Source organism: Hippopotamus amphibius, chromosome 3, assembly GCF_030028045.1.
Source record: "Hippopotamus amphibius kiboko isolate mHipAmp2 chromosome 3, mHipAmp2.hap2, whole genome shotgun sequence".
NCBI lineage: Eukaryota > Metazoa > Chordata > Mammalia > Artiodactyla > Hippopotamidae > Hippopotamus > Hippopotamus amphibius.
In genome coordinates, this window is record NC_080188.1 from 137906305 (window position 1) to 137923061 (window position 16757).

The following is a 16757-nucleotide window of genomic DNA, read 5'->3' on the forward strand; positions in this document are numbered from 1 at the left end:
TCAGGCGGGTCACTGTTGGTTGGCCTCTTCCCAGGAAAATCTAATCAAAGCTGCATGAGAACAGTGGGGCTCTCAGAGGCTAAAACCCTAGCAAAATTTTCCTCTTTGGTTATCTCATAACTTTTTTTTTAAGAAGGTGAGTTGCCAACAGTGCCCCTAGTACCCTTCTTCTTCCCGACTCCCTCCTCACCTTTCCATTTGAACCAGCTATTTCCTCAAAAAACTTAAGATGGGAATGTCAATCAGTTTGGCCTAAGATGTCACTCTTGCTCTAAAAATGTTAACTTTATACACAAAAAGAATTGTTCATAAAAACAAACAAAAAATTTTAATAGCCTCCTCTCTCCCAATATTTGAATCGAATGTTCTCCATCTATTAGACCTCTTTGGTCTTGGGTTGTCCACCATAATTACATTTCAAAGGCGCAAGTGTCATACTATATTTTATACACTGAGAGCTCCACAGTTCCACTGTAGCCTCTCCATGACAAAGGGAAGTCAAAGTCACACATAAATAAATACAAGAATGGTGACACAAATCGGAGAAATCTTTCCCTGCAGGCACTCAGGTCTCAGGGACAGTCTGAAAAGTTTGACAAAATTCTCTCCTTGACCAAATTTGAGTCAGGCTCCCCTAAACCCTCTTCTCCACCAGGCCTCTACCTTGGACACATACACACCCCTTCCACGTACACACCCCCTCTGGTCTGCAGCCCACTCAGGCCAGTTTCAGCAAGAATCCTGCTAAATCAGTACAGAGAGAAACCGACACCCTGGATACCCCATCAACCTTGCTTCCCATCAGCAAGAATCCCATTAAATCGCTTTAGCAAGAATCCCTCTACCATTAATGGCTCCTCTTAGTATCCCACCCACTAATCCCCTCACTCCGATGTGGGCGATACTTCCCCAACTACTCTCCGCTGTGTTGAGTCAAGCCGGAGAGCTCACCTCTACTGCGATAGTCTTGTCAACTATCTCAATAATCCCCAATAAAGTCCTACTTTTTCGCTTTAATAAATGTTAGAATAATTTCTTCTTTAATGATTTCCCAACAAAAACCCAAACCCGGGATCTTTTTCTGGAATGAGAAGGGCTTCAGGGCTTCTTCGCTCACTTCTGTTGTATTGTCCACAGAGCTGCACGCAAACAAATTCTTAGAACATTTTGGAGATCTTTCTATATACACTTACTTCCTCCATGGCATTACATACTTGGGATTTAACAGGCAACAACTACAAAAATGAGGAAGTTCCTTCAACATGTATACTACATACGAAGTTCTGAACATTCGCCTGCCAGAATATGCATATGCATACTTCTCGAAAGATCCTAGACCTCTCCCCACTCTGGCCCACCCCATTGCGGATCTACTCTTCATAACACATTCCTTGAGGCATGCCTCGAGTGCTCGTCCAAGCAAGTGCAAAGCAATGGTTCATGCAAATGAGGGCATGAACAAGTGCACCCAGGCTACATTCTGCTCAAACAGAAATCCGGGCTCTTCCTGCCTCGCTTGTGCCGAGGTCGCACACGGTGCACTGGAAACTGCACCAGGGGGAGCAGAGAGGGCCGAGGGCACGACCGCCCAGGCCAGCGAGGCGGAGCCGGCCGGAGGGTTGGGAGCTGCAGCCGGGAGCTGCGCGCCGCGCGGACCGGCCGGAAGCCACGGCGGGAGGAGGGTCGGGAGCTGGCGCGGGCGCCGTCCCCCGGCGCCGCCGAGGCCCGCTGACATCAGCCGCGCTCCTCCCCTCGCCTCCCAACACCCTCAGCTCCCGGCCGGACCCTCCCTCCTCCCACCACGTGTCCTCCCCGCTCCCTCCCGAGGGGCCGCGCGCACGGGAAGCCGGAGAGACGGAGAGGATGGCGCTGTGACAGCCGGGTCGGAGCCCTCTGCGTCTGCACCGCGGCCCCGGGCCGCGCCCGGGCGCCGCGCCCGGCGGTGAGTGCGCGCGGGCGGGGCGGGGGCCGGGGGCGGCGCGGCCCCTCCCTCGGGCCCTGGGCGGTTGGGCCGCGGCGGGGGCGGGGGCGCCGAGGCTGCAGCTGCAACCGCCGCCGCCGCCGCCGCCGCCTTTGTTGCGGGCCCGCCGGGGAAGGCAGGCGGCGCCGGCCCCGGCCGCTCGGCAGGTGCGCTGGGGCCGCGAGCGGGCCGGGCGGGGAGGCGGGCCGGGCCGGGCCGGGCGCGGGCAGCGGGGCGGCGGGAGCGCTCCCGGCGCGGGGCCGCGGAGAAAGGGAAATGGGACAAGATGGCTGGAGAAACCCGAGCGCGCCCGGGGGCGCGGCAGCGGCGGCGGCGGGCGGGGCGCGGGGCGCCGGGCGGGTGGGCGGCGGCCTCCGGTACCTCCTTGCCTGCACCTCCGCCGCAGGGCGGCGCCGCCGCCCCCCACCCCGAGAGCCGGCCCGGGAAGCCGCGGCCAAGTTCGGGCCCCAGCTCCAGGGCTCTGAAGCCTGCTCCACCCGCCCCACACCTATCCTGCCGCATTCGCCCGTCCTTTTTGAAAACATCGAAGAAGCGGACTTTGAACTCCGGAAGGATTTTTCTTTGGAAGCCCGGGAGGATGCGGCCCACGAGACGACACTCCCTCCACACCTAGGAATTGCCTGCGCCCCTAGAGGGCAGGAGCGCGGCCCTTTGTACTGGCCGAGGAGCTGCGCGCAGCAGAGAATTTGCAGAAGGGAGAGAATCTGTGGCCCCCAGAGGCAACGAGTCTTCCCGATGGGCTTGGGCCCCAGAGCCTGGCCTCAGCTGATTTCCGCACCTTCTTGGGTATCCAGGCATTATCCCTCACTCAGGGTCACTGCCTCCTGGGCTTGGAAAGTCGCTTAAGGCAGAAAACTCTGTTTCTGACCCGGCTCATGGACAGAACCTTTGAATCTGGAAAATCCAGGTATTCTGGGCCAGCCAACCTCCTGATGCTGAACTGGCCCTGTAAGAACAACCCAGCTGAGCGAATGCTCTGTGTTCAAATGCCTTCGTTGAAAGGAAGCCAACACCCCTGTCTTGCTGGTGGTTCCATGTTTGGGTGGCACGGGCTGTGAGAAAGTTCTGCCTTTCGATGTACTCTTTAAAACCTCTTCCTGGAATGTTTACCCAGCGGCTTGTTCTGCCCTTAGGTCTCTACAGAACCAGTCTGGTCTCTCTTGCACAGATAGCTTTTTAAATATTTGAAGGCAGCCAGGTATGCTAACTGCCTGCAGCCCGTCTTCTTATAATTAAATATGTCGCCTTCCAGCTTCCTGATGCTTTCCCTGAAACCCTTCCTCCTCAGCTCTGGCTCTAACCCCTTCCTTCCGTTGTTCCAGCTGAACTGTGCTTGGGGCTAAAACGGTTTGTGTAGCCTGAGCTGCCCCCATCACAGGCTTTGAAGAGTTCACACTAGCACCTGATTTTTCTGAACTGAATCTTGCTTGCAGAGATGGAGTCCATGGCCTACCCTCTCAATTTGACCTTGAAAGAAGAGGAAGAAGAAGAAGAGATTCAGAGCCGGGAACTGGAGGATGGCCCCACAGACATGCAAAAAGTCCGAATCTGTTCAGAGGGAGGATGGGTGAGTAAGAAGGTGTGGGGTCCACGTACAGCTGTGAGGGGCAGGCCTGAGAGCCAGGCTTGTATTCAGTCTCTTCCTCAAGCAGACATAGGAAGTAAAAATAGCCTAGCCTATCCCAGCCCTGTGTGTTTGCATACCTGAGAAAACAGTCCTGTGGCTTAAAAAGGCACAGTGAAGAATGGAGAAAGTGGTTATAGGAACAGTCCCTTCAGCCATGTAGCTTATCACCATGGAGATGGGGAGTCCAAGAGGCCACGACTGTACCTCTCTCCTGAACCCATGGATTCCCTATATCCTGCTCAATGCCAGGTACCTTGTAGCCACCGACTCAATGTCTGCTGACCTATGTGAAAGAAAAATTATTCCAGCACTTATTAAGATCATAAGGAAGGCTATTCAGGACTATCAAGATAAGTTTCAAGACTGTCACAATAGGGGAGAGAGATTGGCTCAACAAGTGGGGATTTATAGCCAAGGAGCAAAGCGGAGGGCTCAGTGGATGGAAAATTACTAAGAGGAGACATCAACAGTGGCAGATTCTTTCTAAACGGACTTAGCAGGAATCTTGCTAAAACTGGGCTGGGCAGGCTGAGTACTAGAGGGGGTGTGTATGTGTCCAAGAAAGAGGCCTAGTGGAGGAGAGGGCTCAGAGGAGGCTGACCAAAGTTTGGGTGAGGAGGGAGTCTCTATCACCTACTGCTGGTTGAAGGGAACCATTTAAACCATTTAAGTAAGTCTTGGGGCACCGACCTGACATGAGGAGAGCTTTACGAGACGAGGCCATTTGGCTCTGTGTGAACATCTCTTTCAGTAGTTGACACAGGAGAGAGCTGCATTTCCAGCTGGCCCTGGATGAAGGGATTGGGATAGTAGGCAGCAGTGAATAGGGAGCACATCCAAACAGCATAGTGTGATAGAATAAACTTATAAAAGTGTACATGCAGCAGACATTTATAGTCATAGTTATGTACATTATTCACAGTACTTACTGGACTTCATGATAATTGGGTAGGAATGGTAGACATTTTAAATAAGCTCCTCTGCTTAGTTTTCCACTGGGTATGAATGTCATCGGTATACATAATAGCCTTTGTTTCCAGTGAGAGATCTGTATTCATACAATCATGGTCCTTCCAAACCATCTGGTCCTGCTCCGCTCCCACTGCACGGGCTGCAGCAAGGTTACCTACTTTGCCTCTAGGATATGCTGACATTTGTTCTTAAAAATACCTCTTGAGCTGGAACCTTAAAAGTAGTGCATTTTGTTGTATGTATGTTATACTTCAATTAAAAAGATAAACAGTACAACACCAGGCTCTGGGTTTGCCGGTCTAGCTGTGGAGGCTGGACTGCTTTGGTCTCTTTGGCCCACCCTGGCCTCCTCCCCAGTTCTGATCCCTCCAGCCAGGGAAATTTTGGAGGGCAGGAGTCAGTCCCATCTAGCCCTGAGCAAGAACTCATTCTTTGAGGCCACATTGGCCAACTGAGACCATCTAAACAGAATGGAGACGTGTGCAAAACAGGTGCAGCAGAAGCGAACATCTGAGTGTATTGGGACAACACAGAGAGGAGCAAGCTGAAGCCCATGCTTGGCTGGAAAAGAAGGAGGTAACCAGAGGAGCTGGAGGAGGGGGACTGGCATGTGTGGCATCCAGGCAGTCTGCCATCCATCCGCAGTTACTGAGTACAGTGCTGGGTGTTATTAAGACAAGATCCCTAGTCTCGTGGCATTACTAATCTTGTGAGGAAGATAGGGAAGTAAGTCTAATTAATTGCACAGTATTGGGAATTCCGTGGTGGCAGTCAGCTCAGGACGGGCTCTCCTGGGGAAGGCAGGCAAGGACCTGGTCTTGAGCAGTAGGCAGTTTTGCTCCCAGCCCATCCCCTCCTGGGGTCATCTGGAGACATTCTGGGTTGTTATGACTTGGGGTGGGGCTTGGAGAGTGGGAGATCCTACTGGCATCTCCTGGGTAGAGGCCAGGGATAACGCTACACATCGACAATGCGCAGGACAGCCCCCACAACAAAGAATTATCTGGCCAGAAATGTCAGCAGTGCCGAGGTGGAAAAAGCCCTGCTCTAAAGCATTAAAACTAGGGGAAGAAAAGAATCAAATCTGTCTCTTAAATATGTATTTTGGTTGTAGAGGATTGTGTTAGGGTGATCAATAAAAGCTTTTCAAACCTAAGAATCATGCTGTATATTAGGGTATATTGCATGGGAGAACTGGAGTAGAAATACAATTTCAGTAGAGAAAAGGGAAGATGTACTTTGAACCAAGTCTTAGGCATAGGTGGAACCAGCCAAGGGAATGGAGGGTCTTGCCCTCCAGGAAGCCAGGACCAAAAGAACCAGAGAGAAAAGCTCGTGTGCAGTCAGGAGTAGCTCCTGCAGCTGGAGCCTGCCGTGCGTGTCAGGGAGTGGAGGGGACAGGCGAGGGAAGAGAGGGGGCCGGGGGCCCGAGCCAGCCGGGAGGGGGTGTGTGCTCTGCCCAGGAGGCTGAGCTCTCTCCTTAGTAGCTCTGAGGGAGAAGTCCTTGGTTCACCTTTCTAAGGGACCCTAAGGTTTGCTACCGCCAGCAGGCAGAGGCTAAGTGGCCTGCTGAGAAAGCCCGGGCTTGGGAATCAGACCTGGTAACTCTGTGACCTTAGGCAAGATCCTGATCAGCCCTGTTTCCTCACCCATAAAATCGGGGTAGTGACCCCCATACCCCTGTATTATTTAAAGGTTTCAATAAGATAACACATTTAACCACGCAAGAGGGAGTGCCCTGCATGGTGTCTGGCACACAGCAGGGGCTCTCTCAATGCACCAGTCCAGCCCTCTGCCCCCAAGAGCCCCGCTGTCTGCGCTTGGTGGTTATGCAGCTCTGTCAGCGAGCCTGGGCAGCGTGTAAGTACTTTAGGACGGTTACCCTTGGAGATAAGCGTTGGAATGCCAGCTCGCAGGGCTGAGCGAGGCATTGCACACAAGCTGAAGGAAGAACACCTATCTGATGAGTCCCTGACCTGAGGGAAGGGAGGAGGGCGGGGATGGAGGGCCCCTACCGGTGACGCCAAGCACGGGTGTCCTGGGGTTGGACGCTGGCTGCCCGATTTCTGAGTTTGGCCCAGGGCTGGCCCTGTTTACCTTCTGCTGTGCTCGGCCAGATAAAAGGCCTCTGTGGAGAGAGGGGAGGCCTGCACAGCAGGGCCTGGCTGAAGGCTTGCTCAGTTCTCACAGAAGGTTGCTGTGAGGAGCATTTCTAAGCCACTGCACTGGGCACTGTTGGAGCATAAGGTGGGCTTGTGTGAGGCTCCTCTGTGGCTCAGTCCTAAGTGGGAGGAGATGAATCTGGCCCCGGCCCCAGCTGCCTTCTCACCCCTCCAGGGCTGAGGGTATTTTTACCAGGCCCGGGATGTTGTACCTTCTACGAGTCTCAATACGGTAGCCCCTCTGCAGTGACAGGCACAGCCAGTCCAGGGTCCTGTTTTATCAGCAAAGGGAAAGGGCCTATAAATAGGTATGGCCTAGATCTGGAATTTCCTAGGGAGAGAAAAGGCCAAAGGGAGAGTTGTTTAAAAGCCTGGGAAGTGGGATAGGGTGGGATGGAAAATTCCTGGCTGCCTGGCTTTCCAGGTTGATGAAGTTTGAGCAGAGCCTAGAGACCAATCCATTTGTACCTCCTGGTATTTTACAGTTGGGATTTTTGTCGGTTCTTACTCCAAAGAGTTTTGTGACAGATACATTTTAATGATTATTTGAAACTATTCCAAGTAGAACAGAAGAAGGGAAGTCCAGAGATTATTTGCTTAAATTGTTGATTCAGAAACACATATTTAAGGGATTACTATCTACGGGAAGTGTCCTAGGCTTAGGGAAGCAAAACAGAATAAGCCCAGGTTCTGCCCTCAGTGAGCCAATATTCTAGTGGAAGCAGCAGAGAGGTAAACCAAGAGGATCCTGCAGTGTGATAAGTGCTACCAGAGCATTGAGCCCAGGGCATCACGGGACACACAGCCTGAGTTGCGGCGGGCTTCCTAGGGAACAGGACATGTGGGCTGAGTCTTGGAAGGTGGGTGTGTGTCAGCCAGGCCGAAAACGGGGAGGACCTCTGAGGCAGGGGAGAACCATGTGCGCAGACATGAAGGATCTGAGGATGGTGTGTTCAGGAAACTATAGGAGCTGAGTACCGCTGAGCACGGGGCAGGGGGCGGGGGGCCTGAGAGCTAGTTACCAGGGAGGCCACTCTAGGTGCTGGAGCCTTGAAGTCAGCGCTCAGTCCCACTCTCAATCCTACCGTTTATTGGCTGTGTGACTTTGGACCAGAAACGGGGCTGCTCTGAGCCAGTTTCCTTCTTGATTAAATGGGGTTGTGCGGGGAAAAAGTGAACCAGTTACTGGGCTTTTCCTAGGAAGTTCTCCCTGTGTGTAAGGGGCTGTGAGGGTGGGGAGGGACGAGGTAGGCTTCGTGAATAAGGAGGAAAGGCCGGGAGATCTAAATGATTGTTGGCCAGACACCTGAAGAAGCTGCAGACTGTGCAGACACTGAACTTTTCTAAGCTGATGAAACACATCACTGCAATCCCCTAGGCCCTAGATTCAGCTACGAGGAATAGCCGTGAACGCAGCCCAGCGACCCCTTACTACTGAATACAATGAGCTTTGGAGAAGGATTTTTAATGACCGAAAGTAAACACATAGTAAACAGAAAAGCAATAGTTGAACAGGAGGAGGTTGATCTGGGTGGCCTGGCAGTGTCTGGCTGCTCAGGCGCCCCTTTCCACTGGCCCATGGGGATGGGGATGTGGGTGAGACAGGGAGAGGGGAGTAGAGCCCTCTTCTTTGTCCTTAGGGCTTTCTGCTGTGGGTCTAGGCATCAAAGCAAACCAGTTTGCTGTAGTATCTCATTACATAAATTGAAGCTCTAATTAGCCCTTCTCTCCTCCTACTCATGCTCCTGTGGATTGAAATGGCCGGATGAGGCCCCTTCTCTCACCGGCTCCTCCCTGGGCAGCTTTGGGTTCTGAGTCAAACACTGGGCCTAGTGCCCTGCAAATGGAGACGAGTGCCCACGAGGCCCCCAACACCCCCTGGACTGTGACAGAGCGAGAGAGCAGGGTTGTGTTGGTGGAGGAACTGTCTCAGGGTGTTTCCTTGAGCGTGGTTGGTTCTGGCCCTGGACTGGGGCTGAGCCGTGATCAGCTGTCCCTGTGATATGTGAGGATCCAGTGTGTTCCAACCTGGTGATCGGTGGTGGGGGAGTTTTCTTCTCAAGGTGCTGCTTTCCTTATCTGTGAATGCGTGCGTGGAAAGCACTCAGCAGGGCATGGAGTACCTTGTTCGCATCCTGGTTTTGCTTCTCGGAGCCGTGTGGCTGAGGACAGATGTTTCCCCGGGCCCAAGCCCTCCCCTGTGAGATGGGGGGGTGTGATCTGTGTATGCATGTGCCTGCCAGTCGTTGAGAAAGGCCTGTTCACTGTTCCAGGTGCCGGCCCTATTCGATGAGGTGGCCATATATTTTTCCGATGAGGAGTGGGAAGTTTTGACGGAGCAACAAAAGGCCCTCTACCGGGAGGTCATGAGGATGAATTATGAAACTGTCCTGTCCCTGGGTAAAGCTGTTTTCCTTTGTCTCCTAGAAGCTCTGAGCCCAGAGAATTGTGTCCATGTCTCTCTTCTCTGGTGTATCCAACATCCCTCTCTCCTGAACTTGGACTCTGTCCCCTCAATGCCTTTGCCCACTTAATTTCCTGTTTTTGATTTAGGCAGGATATAAATATTGTGTCCTTCTACTCAGCAGCTCATGCCAGCTCTCAGAACCATCCTCATTCAACCCAGGCATTCTCATCCAAAAAAAAGAGAAAATAAGACATACTCTAAGAAATGTCACCATGGGTCTGGGCTTGTGCTTCATATGTTTCTTAGGAGGGAAGGCAGGCCTCATTGTTACCCTACCAGCCTCAGAAGCTTGGGGACATATCCCCAAAGAATGCTTGCTCCCCTCCCAGCGTTGATATCCATATTATTAGAATGTAACCATTTGGAGGGATGTCCCCATTTGCTCATACAGGTACCAGAACGCTCATTAAATCAGTGGCCACATCCACCCACTTACCTGGTAAATGCAGTTCCTTGTTGTTGTTGTTAGTACTGGCCCTCATTAGCAGAGATCCACGAATTCCCTCGGACAGACCTACTTCGCATCGTTTTTTTTCTTTAAGTATCCCTGAGTCCTTTCCCCTACCTCTCACAAATCTCCACACTGAGAAAACTGTGATGGGGTGGGAGTGGAGGGGAGGGTTTCTTAAGTATCATAAAGTACTTATTTTGGCAGTGCGCCAAGACAGTAACACACAGCTGTTACCTGTTTTATTTCCTGTAAACAGAATTCCCATTCCCTAAGCCCGACATGATCACTCGGTTGGAAAGGGAGGAGTCGTCTCAGATTTCTGACGAATGGCAGCTCCAGGGAGGAACCTTTGCAGGTACTATGATTAACCGAATCCAGCATCTATCCAATGGGAGAATTATGAAGATGGATTTTAAGTTTCCAGGTACATTCTGTGTGTGGGGGGGGGTATTTAAGAGTAAGGCAAGGTTGTGAGTCAGAAAGATTATGGGCTTTGGAGTTTCAAAATCTCCTTCTTTCCTGTGCTGTGTGACCTTAGGCAACCTCATCCACCTCTCTGAGCCTCCATTTCTTCATCTGGCAACTGTGGGTAATAAATCTCAACATGCACCTTTGTATTCAGGTGAACCAAATTGAAGTTTGTATGGCTTTGGTCCAGCCCACATTCTGGGTGCCTCAGTAGCATATGACACACCTCTGAAAACTAAGGAAGAAGCATGCATCCAGGGTTCTTTAGTTGGCTTCCTGTCCACATCATCTTGGGTAGAAAAAGCAATTTCAGCTGTAGTACACATTTCAGCAAATATGTCTAAAGAAGCACGTGGTCTTTTATCAAGAAACACAGGAGGGCAGGAGTTAAATACAGCTTCCCAACAGCCAGAGTGGTTTTATTTGCCTTCTCTCTAAAAGTAATAGTTTGAAATGCCATATTACATTGATTCTAAGTCACATTATTCCCTCATCACTTTAACATCTCTGCAGTTGAGAATGTCTCTTAAGATTGGTGGCATGTTATAGTTTCACTGGTGGCATTTTTTTTTCTTTATGGCATATAATGGTGCATCTTGCAATTGATGGCATCTTAATTTTGGTGAGATATGGTAATTTCCCTAAGTCATATTCAATTTCTGTGATCACCTTCTAAACAGAAATACAGGGAAACCCACTTCTGACAGTGGTATGCAAGAACTATACTTCTGCCTTATAAGCTTAACTTTGCTAAGTGTGGTATTGCTATAGATTTTCCTGGTTTAAGGGATATGATTCAGATCATTGATGGTCCAAATTCCGGAATATTCTGTGGTAGTATGAGTTATATTTGGCTTCTCACCCAGGTAAAGGTTATTTTGACCCAAGCATGGACCACACAGTCAGTATGTGATCCAAGCTTGGTGCCTGTGTTCAGCTTCCAGCTCTGCCGCTTCCTGGCTCAGCCACCTTGACGCATTACTTACTTTCTCTAGACTCATCTGCACAGAAGGAGTAAAGAAACAGTTATTGTGAGAATCAGATGTAGTAGTCCATGGGAATTGGCTTGGGGTAAGGACTTCAGAAGTGTTATGTTATTAAAGTTACTAATTTTAGTGGACTTCAGATTAAAGTGGTCTTGGTATTTCGACCAAAAAAAAAAAAAAATCAGGGAATGAGCCAGAAATCACTTTACTTACGGGCATTGCCTTTGCCCCTCCCTTTCTGTCTGCCAGAAAATGAAGAAACGGATGTGAAGCCCCCAGATTGGGCGGGCCCGATGCACACGGCCTCGCAATTTCCCCAGCCTCAGCACCTGGACAGCTTTGGCCTCCGTCTGCCTCGGGACATCACAGAGCTGCCCGAGTGGGTCGAGGGGTACCCCTTCTACATGGCCATGGGCTTCCCCGGGTACGACCTCTCGGCCGACGACCTGGCCGGGAAGTTTCAGTTCAGCCGGGGCATGCGCCGCAGTTACGACGCAGGGTTCAAGTTAATGGTGGTGGAGTACGCTGAAAGCACCAACAACTGCCAGGCGGCCAAGCAGTTCGGGGTGCTGGAGAAAAACGTCCGCGACTGGCGCAAAGTGAAGCCGCAGCTGCAGAACGCCCACGCCATGCGGCGCGCCTTCCGGGGCCCCAAGAACGGGCGCTTCGCTCTGGTGGACCAGCGCGTGGCCGAGTACGTCCGATACATGCAGGCCAAAGGGGACCCCATCACCAGGGAGGCCATGCAGCTGAAAGCTCTGGAGATCGCCCAAGAGATGAACATTCCAGAGAAAGGGTTCAAGGCCAGCTTGGGTTGGTGTCGCAGAATGATGCGAAGGTATGACTTGTCTCTGCGGCATAAGGTGCCGGTGCCCCAGCAGCTGCCGGAAGACCTGACGGAGAAGCTTGTCACCTACCAGCGGAGCGTCCTGGCTCTGCGCAGGGCACACGACTACCAGGTGGCTCAGATGGGAAATGCAGATGAGACGCCCATCTGCTTAGAGGTGCCCTCGAGGGTGACTGTGGACAACCAGGGTGAAAAGCCCGTCTTGGTCAAGACGCCAGGCAGGGAGAAACTGAAAATCACAGCCATGCTTGGTGTCTTGGCTGATGGGAGGAAGTTACCTCCGTATATCATTCTGAGGGGCACATACATCCCCCCCGGGAAGTTCCCCAGTGGCATGGAAATTCGCTGCCACCGGTACGGATGGATGACGGAGGACTTGATGCAGGACTGGTTGGAGGTGGTGTGGAGGCGGAGGACGGGCGCAGTGCCCAAGCAGCGAGGGATGCTGATCTTGAACGGCTTCCGGGGCCACGCCACCGATTCAGTGAAGAGCTCCATGGAAAGCATGAACACCGACATGGTCATCATTCCGGGGGGCCTGACCTCGCAGCTGCAGGTGTTAGATGTGGTGGTCTACAAACCGCTGAATGACAGTGTCCGGGCCCAGTACTCAAACTGGCTCTTGGCAGGGAACCTGGCACTGAGCCCCACTGGGAACGCCAAGAAGCCGCCCCTCGGCCTCTTTCTGGAGTGGGTCATGGTGGCGTGGAACAGCATCTCAAGCGAATCCATCGTCCAAGGGTTCAAGAAGTGCCACATCTCTAGCAGCTTGGAGGACGAGGATGACGTCCTGTGGGAAATCGAGAGCGAGTTGCCAGGAGGAGGGGAGCAGCCCAAAGAGTGTGACACTGAGAGCCTGACAGAGAGCAACTGAGGGAGGGAAAGCCAAGGTAAGCAGCCGGGAGGCACCGCCCGGCGCCTTCCCTGAGGGACGTGTTGGGTTCCACAGACGCCTTTCCTCTTGCCATCATTTTCCTCTGATTCTGAGAACTCCTGGAGCCCACAGTGTGGTGCTGTAGGTAACAGGCCATCAGCATTTTCTCCTTTATGTGAAACTTTGGTTGCTTGGCTTATTTCCTGGGTATTTTTATAGCGCATGAAGTGAACAAGGAGTGAGCTGCCAGAGCCATTTCATCTGAGCGCCGTAATGCTGAAATGATTTGGGTCTGAAGGAGCATAGTCTGACATGGCTCCGATAAGAAGTTGTTTTGTCTGCAAAACCAAAATTTTTCTTCCCCTTACAAATTACGTTGAACACTGAGGGCCAGTGTGTGTACCTGATTCCCTCAGAGCAGCTGTGCTCACCTTGGCTAGCCTATAGGGCCGGGACGTAAGGATACGTGTGCCTTCAGACTGTGTTCCCTGGGCCTCATGTCTCCATCCTGGGGTGGATCTGCCCAGTGGGGACATGAAAGAAATAGCTTATGCCTGGTTTTCACTGGGAGTTCGAAAGTGTGTTTTAAAGCATCATCTTATTCTCATAATGACATTCACAAGGAGTGAACAATTATAATAATTTCACAGACATCTGAAGGGTGATATTTTTAAACTGAAACTCTGCACCAACAAACAAACAAAAAACAAACCAGAAAGCTTATCTAGGAGGACAGTGAGTAAAGTCTGAGGACTGAGGACAATAGGGCCTGGCATTTTCAGGTGCGTATAGAAGGGCAGCAGCTTTAAAAGGAAGCGAGGAGTGGGGGCCTACTAGACGACACTAGTGGAATGAGCCTCCCCCACCTCCCACCCCCCCCACACCCCTTGAGAGAGGAGAATGACCACCTACAGTGGGCAACTTACAGAGAGAACAGACCCATTGCATTTTACCTTCTTGTTCTCATTTCCCTAACTGTCAGCTCATTTGTTCCTCCAGACACAGTGTTCAGTATGAAGAGAGCACTCCTTCTACAGAGGACCTTAAAGTCTCCTGACATTTTTTTCTTTCCTTTAAAGTATAATTAGGTGTTTCCATCCTACTTGCTTCTTTCTCCAAATGAAATGCTAAGAGAAATCTTCTGTCACTTACCCACCCTCCCGCCCTTCATGCTGTGTAAGTTGAAGAGTGACTTATGTCTCCTTCCCTGCCCCAAAATCAAACTGTACTGTCAACACTGAACCCCAGTGATCCCTAGGATTACAGAGCCAAGGAGAAATTCTTATTATTACAGTCAAAATCACCGAAATTGCTTTTTTTCCCTCATGTCCCCTATACTTTCACTCCATGAATTGTCTCCCTTTTCTGCTAACCTTTATACTGTCTGCATTGGATAGTAAACTTTGAGTTATAGTGAGTTTTTATCCCCCCCCCCGTTAGATAACATTTTTGTGCATTTTTAATTTTGTAAGTTATTTGCTACCCTAAGGACTGGACCAAAAACCACCAGAAGAGGAAAGGGCAGAAAACAATGCTGGACTACATCTGTGTACATAGGCATTTACATCCGATCCCAGCCGTGAGCTTTGGCTCATCTTGACGGCCACACTTCTCTGTACTGCTGCCCTGTTTTTGAGCTGAGGAAGTGATAGCAGACAAGGATTCTCAGCAAACAAGACATTTAGGAGGAGACACATGGGCATAAAACAGCCTCTTCTCATCTGTTCAGAAATCTAATGGAATAATTATGTTCATGAAAAGTTATACAATGTCTAAAATCCAAGGGTTAACTCACACTTAGGTTCTCTCCATTTTCCAGCAGATGGAATTGTATTTGGAACAGTTGGGGAGGAAAACCCTCAAGAAGATTCCTCACAGCGTGGATGCACAGGGAGCAGCAGGAAAAGGCCATGGGCTCAGAACAGCCCAGGCCTAGAGAGCAGCCTGAGCATCCCGTCCTGGGACACCGCCCAACCTCGCCCCACATCTGTGAGGTGTCAGAAAAGTCTAGGACCCTTCACTTCATCAGAGACATAATTAGAAAAGAAACTGCTTCTGCCTCGTTTCTTGTTTTAGAGATTACTCCATGTGTCCATCAAAAGAAACCTGTAAATAGGAATGAACAAAGGTATTTCCTGGAGAAGAGACCGTTTGTTCAGCACCAATAAGAGACTCATCATACGGGCCCAGCTCCACTGGTATTCTTTCTGTGGAGAAAACCTCAAGTCATTGTTTTTTCTTCTGCCTTTAAAATGCTTCCATCAGTAGAACCTGTCCCCACACAGGTCAAGACTGCAGAGAAGGCTTTGTAGAAATGGTCATTTATGTACACCTGCTACTTACACATTTCCTCTTTTGGGAAAATGAGATGCTAATTATAACAACAAAATTCAGACATACTGGCCTGGTGCCAGCAGATGGCTTTTCTATAGACAAACTAGGTTAGTGTGGAAGATACAGATTAAAATAAACTATGCTGTTTTATTTATCTTCCCAATCTGGTTGGCAGCTAGACTTTTCCAGGGTCTCATTTAATGGCCCTATTTTTCATTATTATTATATTTAATGATAGGGTAGCATTTAGTACACAAGCTCTTCTGTTTCTCAGGCTGCCTGCAGAAGAAGTCACTATAAATTATCTGCTGTCTACATGGTACAAAGCTCACTGACTTCTCTGATACTTGTTTTTTGTTAATTCCTTTAATGTTTTTATCACAAGGGTGGTGAGAGGGCTTGGGCCTTTAGCCACAGCTATTTCAAGACTTCTATCCTGCAGAAATGGGAGGTCTTTGAATTTTTACACTATAGTAATTTGCATTCCCACATAAGTTGAGTGTTATGAAAACATTCCTTCAAAGCTATCTGTGCTACGAAAAATATGCCAGAACCTCGTAGACAAAGCCATTGCTAGAAATGTCATTCCAATGTCAGATCTGGATAACAGGCTACCATAACCACTTTTCCTTCCTGTAGGCCCAGCTCATTTGTGTATTATACTGTCCTTGGAACACTCATTTCTACTCAGGTACTCATTTTCCTATTAGTGATTCACCTTCCTCATTTTTTAAAACCAGCTTTCCTCCAAGAGGGAAAATTTCATTTAACTTCTGATATCTGAATACCTTTCAGTGTTTGAATTATTTTCCCATTTGCTTTTCCCTGTACTGTACTGTCATCTCAAATGGCATCTGAATCCAGCTACTTTTCATTCCAGAAGTTTTCATTCCCTCCATTTCCACTTAATTTATCCTCTACTGTCCTGGTTCCTGGCCCTTTTCCCTTTTCTCTTTATGTCCTATTTTACTTGCTTTGGGAGCTTAAAGGATTTTATAAGACCTAATTTTTGGTTCCTGCATTGGAGCCATAGTTATCTTGCAGAGAAGAGTAGAAAATGGGTTCAACTCCTGTTTCATTCCACCAACACCTCCTTGAGTCTCATCATCAGCTGATAGATGATGCCTTACAGGTTGCATAGCACTGGAATTTCCCTAGAGTAATGGCTCTACTGTCAGGGTTTTTCTGGGCTCATTCTTCCACTGACTTAATTATGATCTATGCCTAACAGAGCCCCAGTACAACTATTTTGCAGAATGGCTATTACCCTAGAGTTACCATAGCACATATTGAGACATAGTTGTACTCCCCAGTAGATAGGAACTGACTCCAACAATAAACTTTGATAATAAAGACAACAGGCTCTGGTGGTTTTATTTACCATCTGCTAGCATTGTGAAAAGTCACATCTCAAAGTCTCATTTACACTTTATTCTCCATTCAGTTTGCTACCAGTATATCACACCCTTAAAAAAAAATCTGTTCACTGGATGGCAGTGTAAGTAATGTTGGTGTCTTTAAAGACAAATGTTATGTGTGGTTTTAAACTGGCTTTTAAAGGTGGGGGAAAGGGCCCAGGCAAAAATAG

General features: G+C 49.9%; 1 protein-coding gene across 8 annotated transcripts; it reads left to right on the forward strand.

Annotated features, from left to right (window-relative positions):
- Window positions 1-1507: 1507 nt before the first annotated feature.
- On the forward strand, window positions 1508-16527 carry POGK (pogo transposable element derived with KRAB domain). Of its 8 annotated transcripts, none has more exons than XM_057726334.1 (6): window positions 1508-1942; window positions 3415-3548; window positions 9016-9142; window positions 9917-10084; window positions 11364-12851; window positions 14658-16527. In XM_057726334.1, the coding sequence occupies exons 2-5, from the start codon at window positions 3417-3419 to the stop codon at window positions 12833-12835; spliced, it is 1899 nt and encodes a 632-aa protein (XP_057582317.1). In that variant the 5' UTR covers window positions 1508-1942; window positions 3415-3416; the 3' UTR covers window positions 12836-12851; window positions 14658-16527. The 8 variants fall into 8 exon arrangements, with proteins under 8 accessions (XP_057582317.1, XP_057582314.1, XP_057582318.1 ...); XM_057726331.1 differs by having other exon boundaries at window positions 1509-1942; window positions 14655-16527; XM_057726335.1 differs by having other exon boundaries at window positions 1510-1942; window positions 9917-10015; window positions 14655-16527.
- Window positions 16528-16757: the final 230 nt, after the last annotated feature.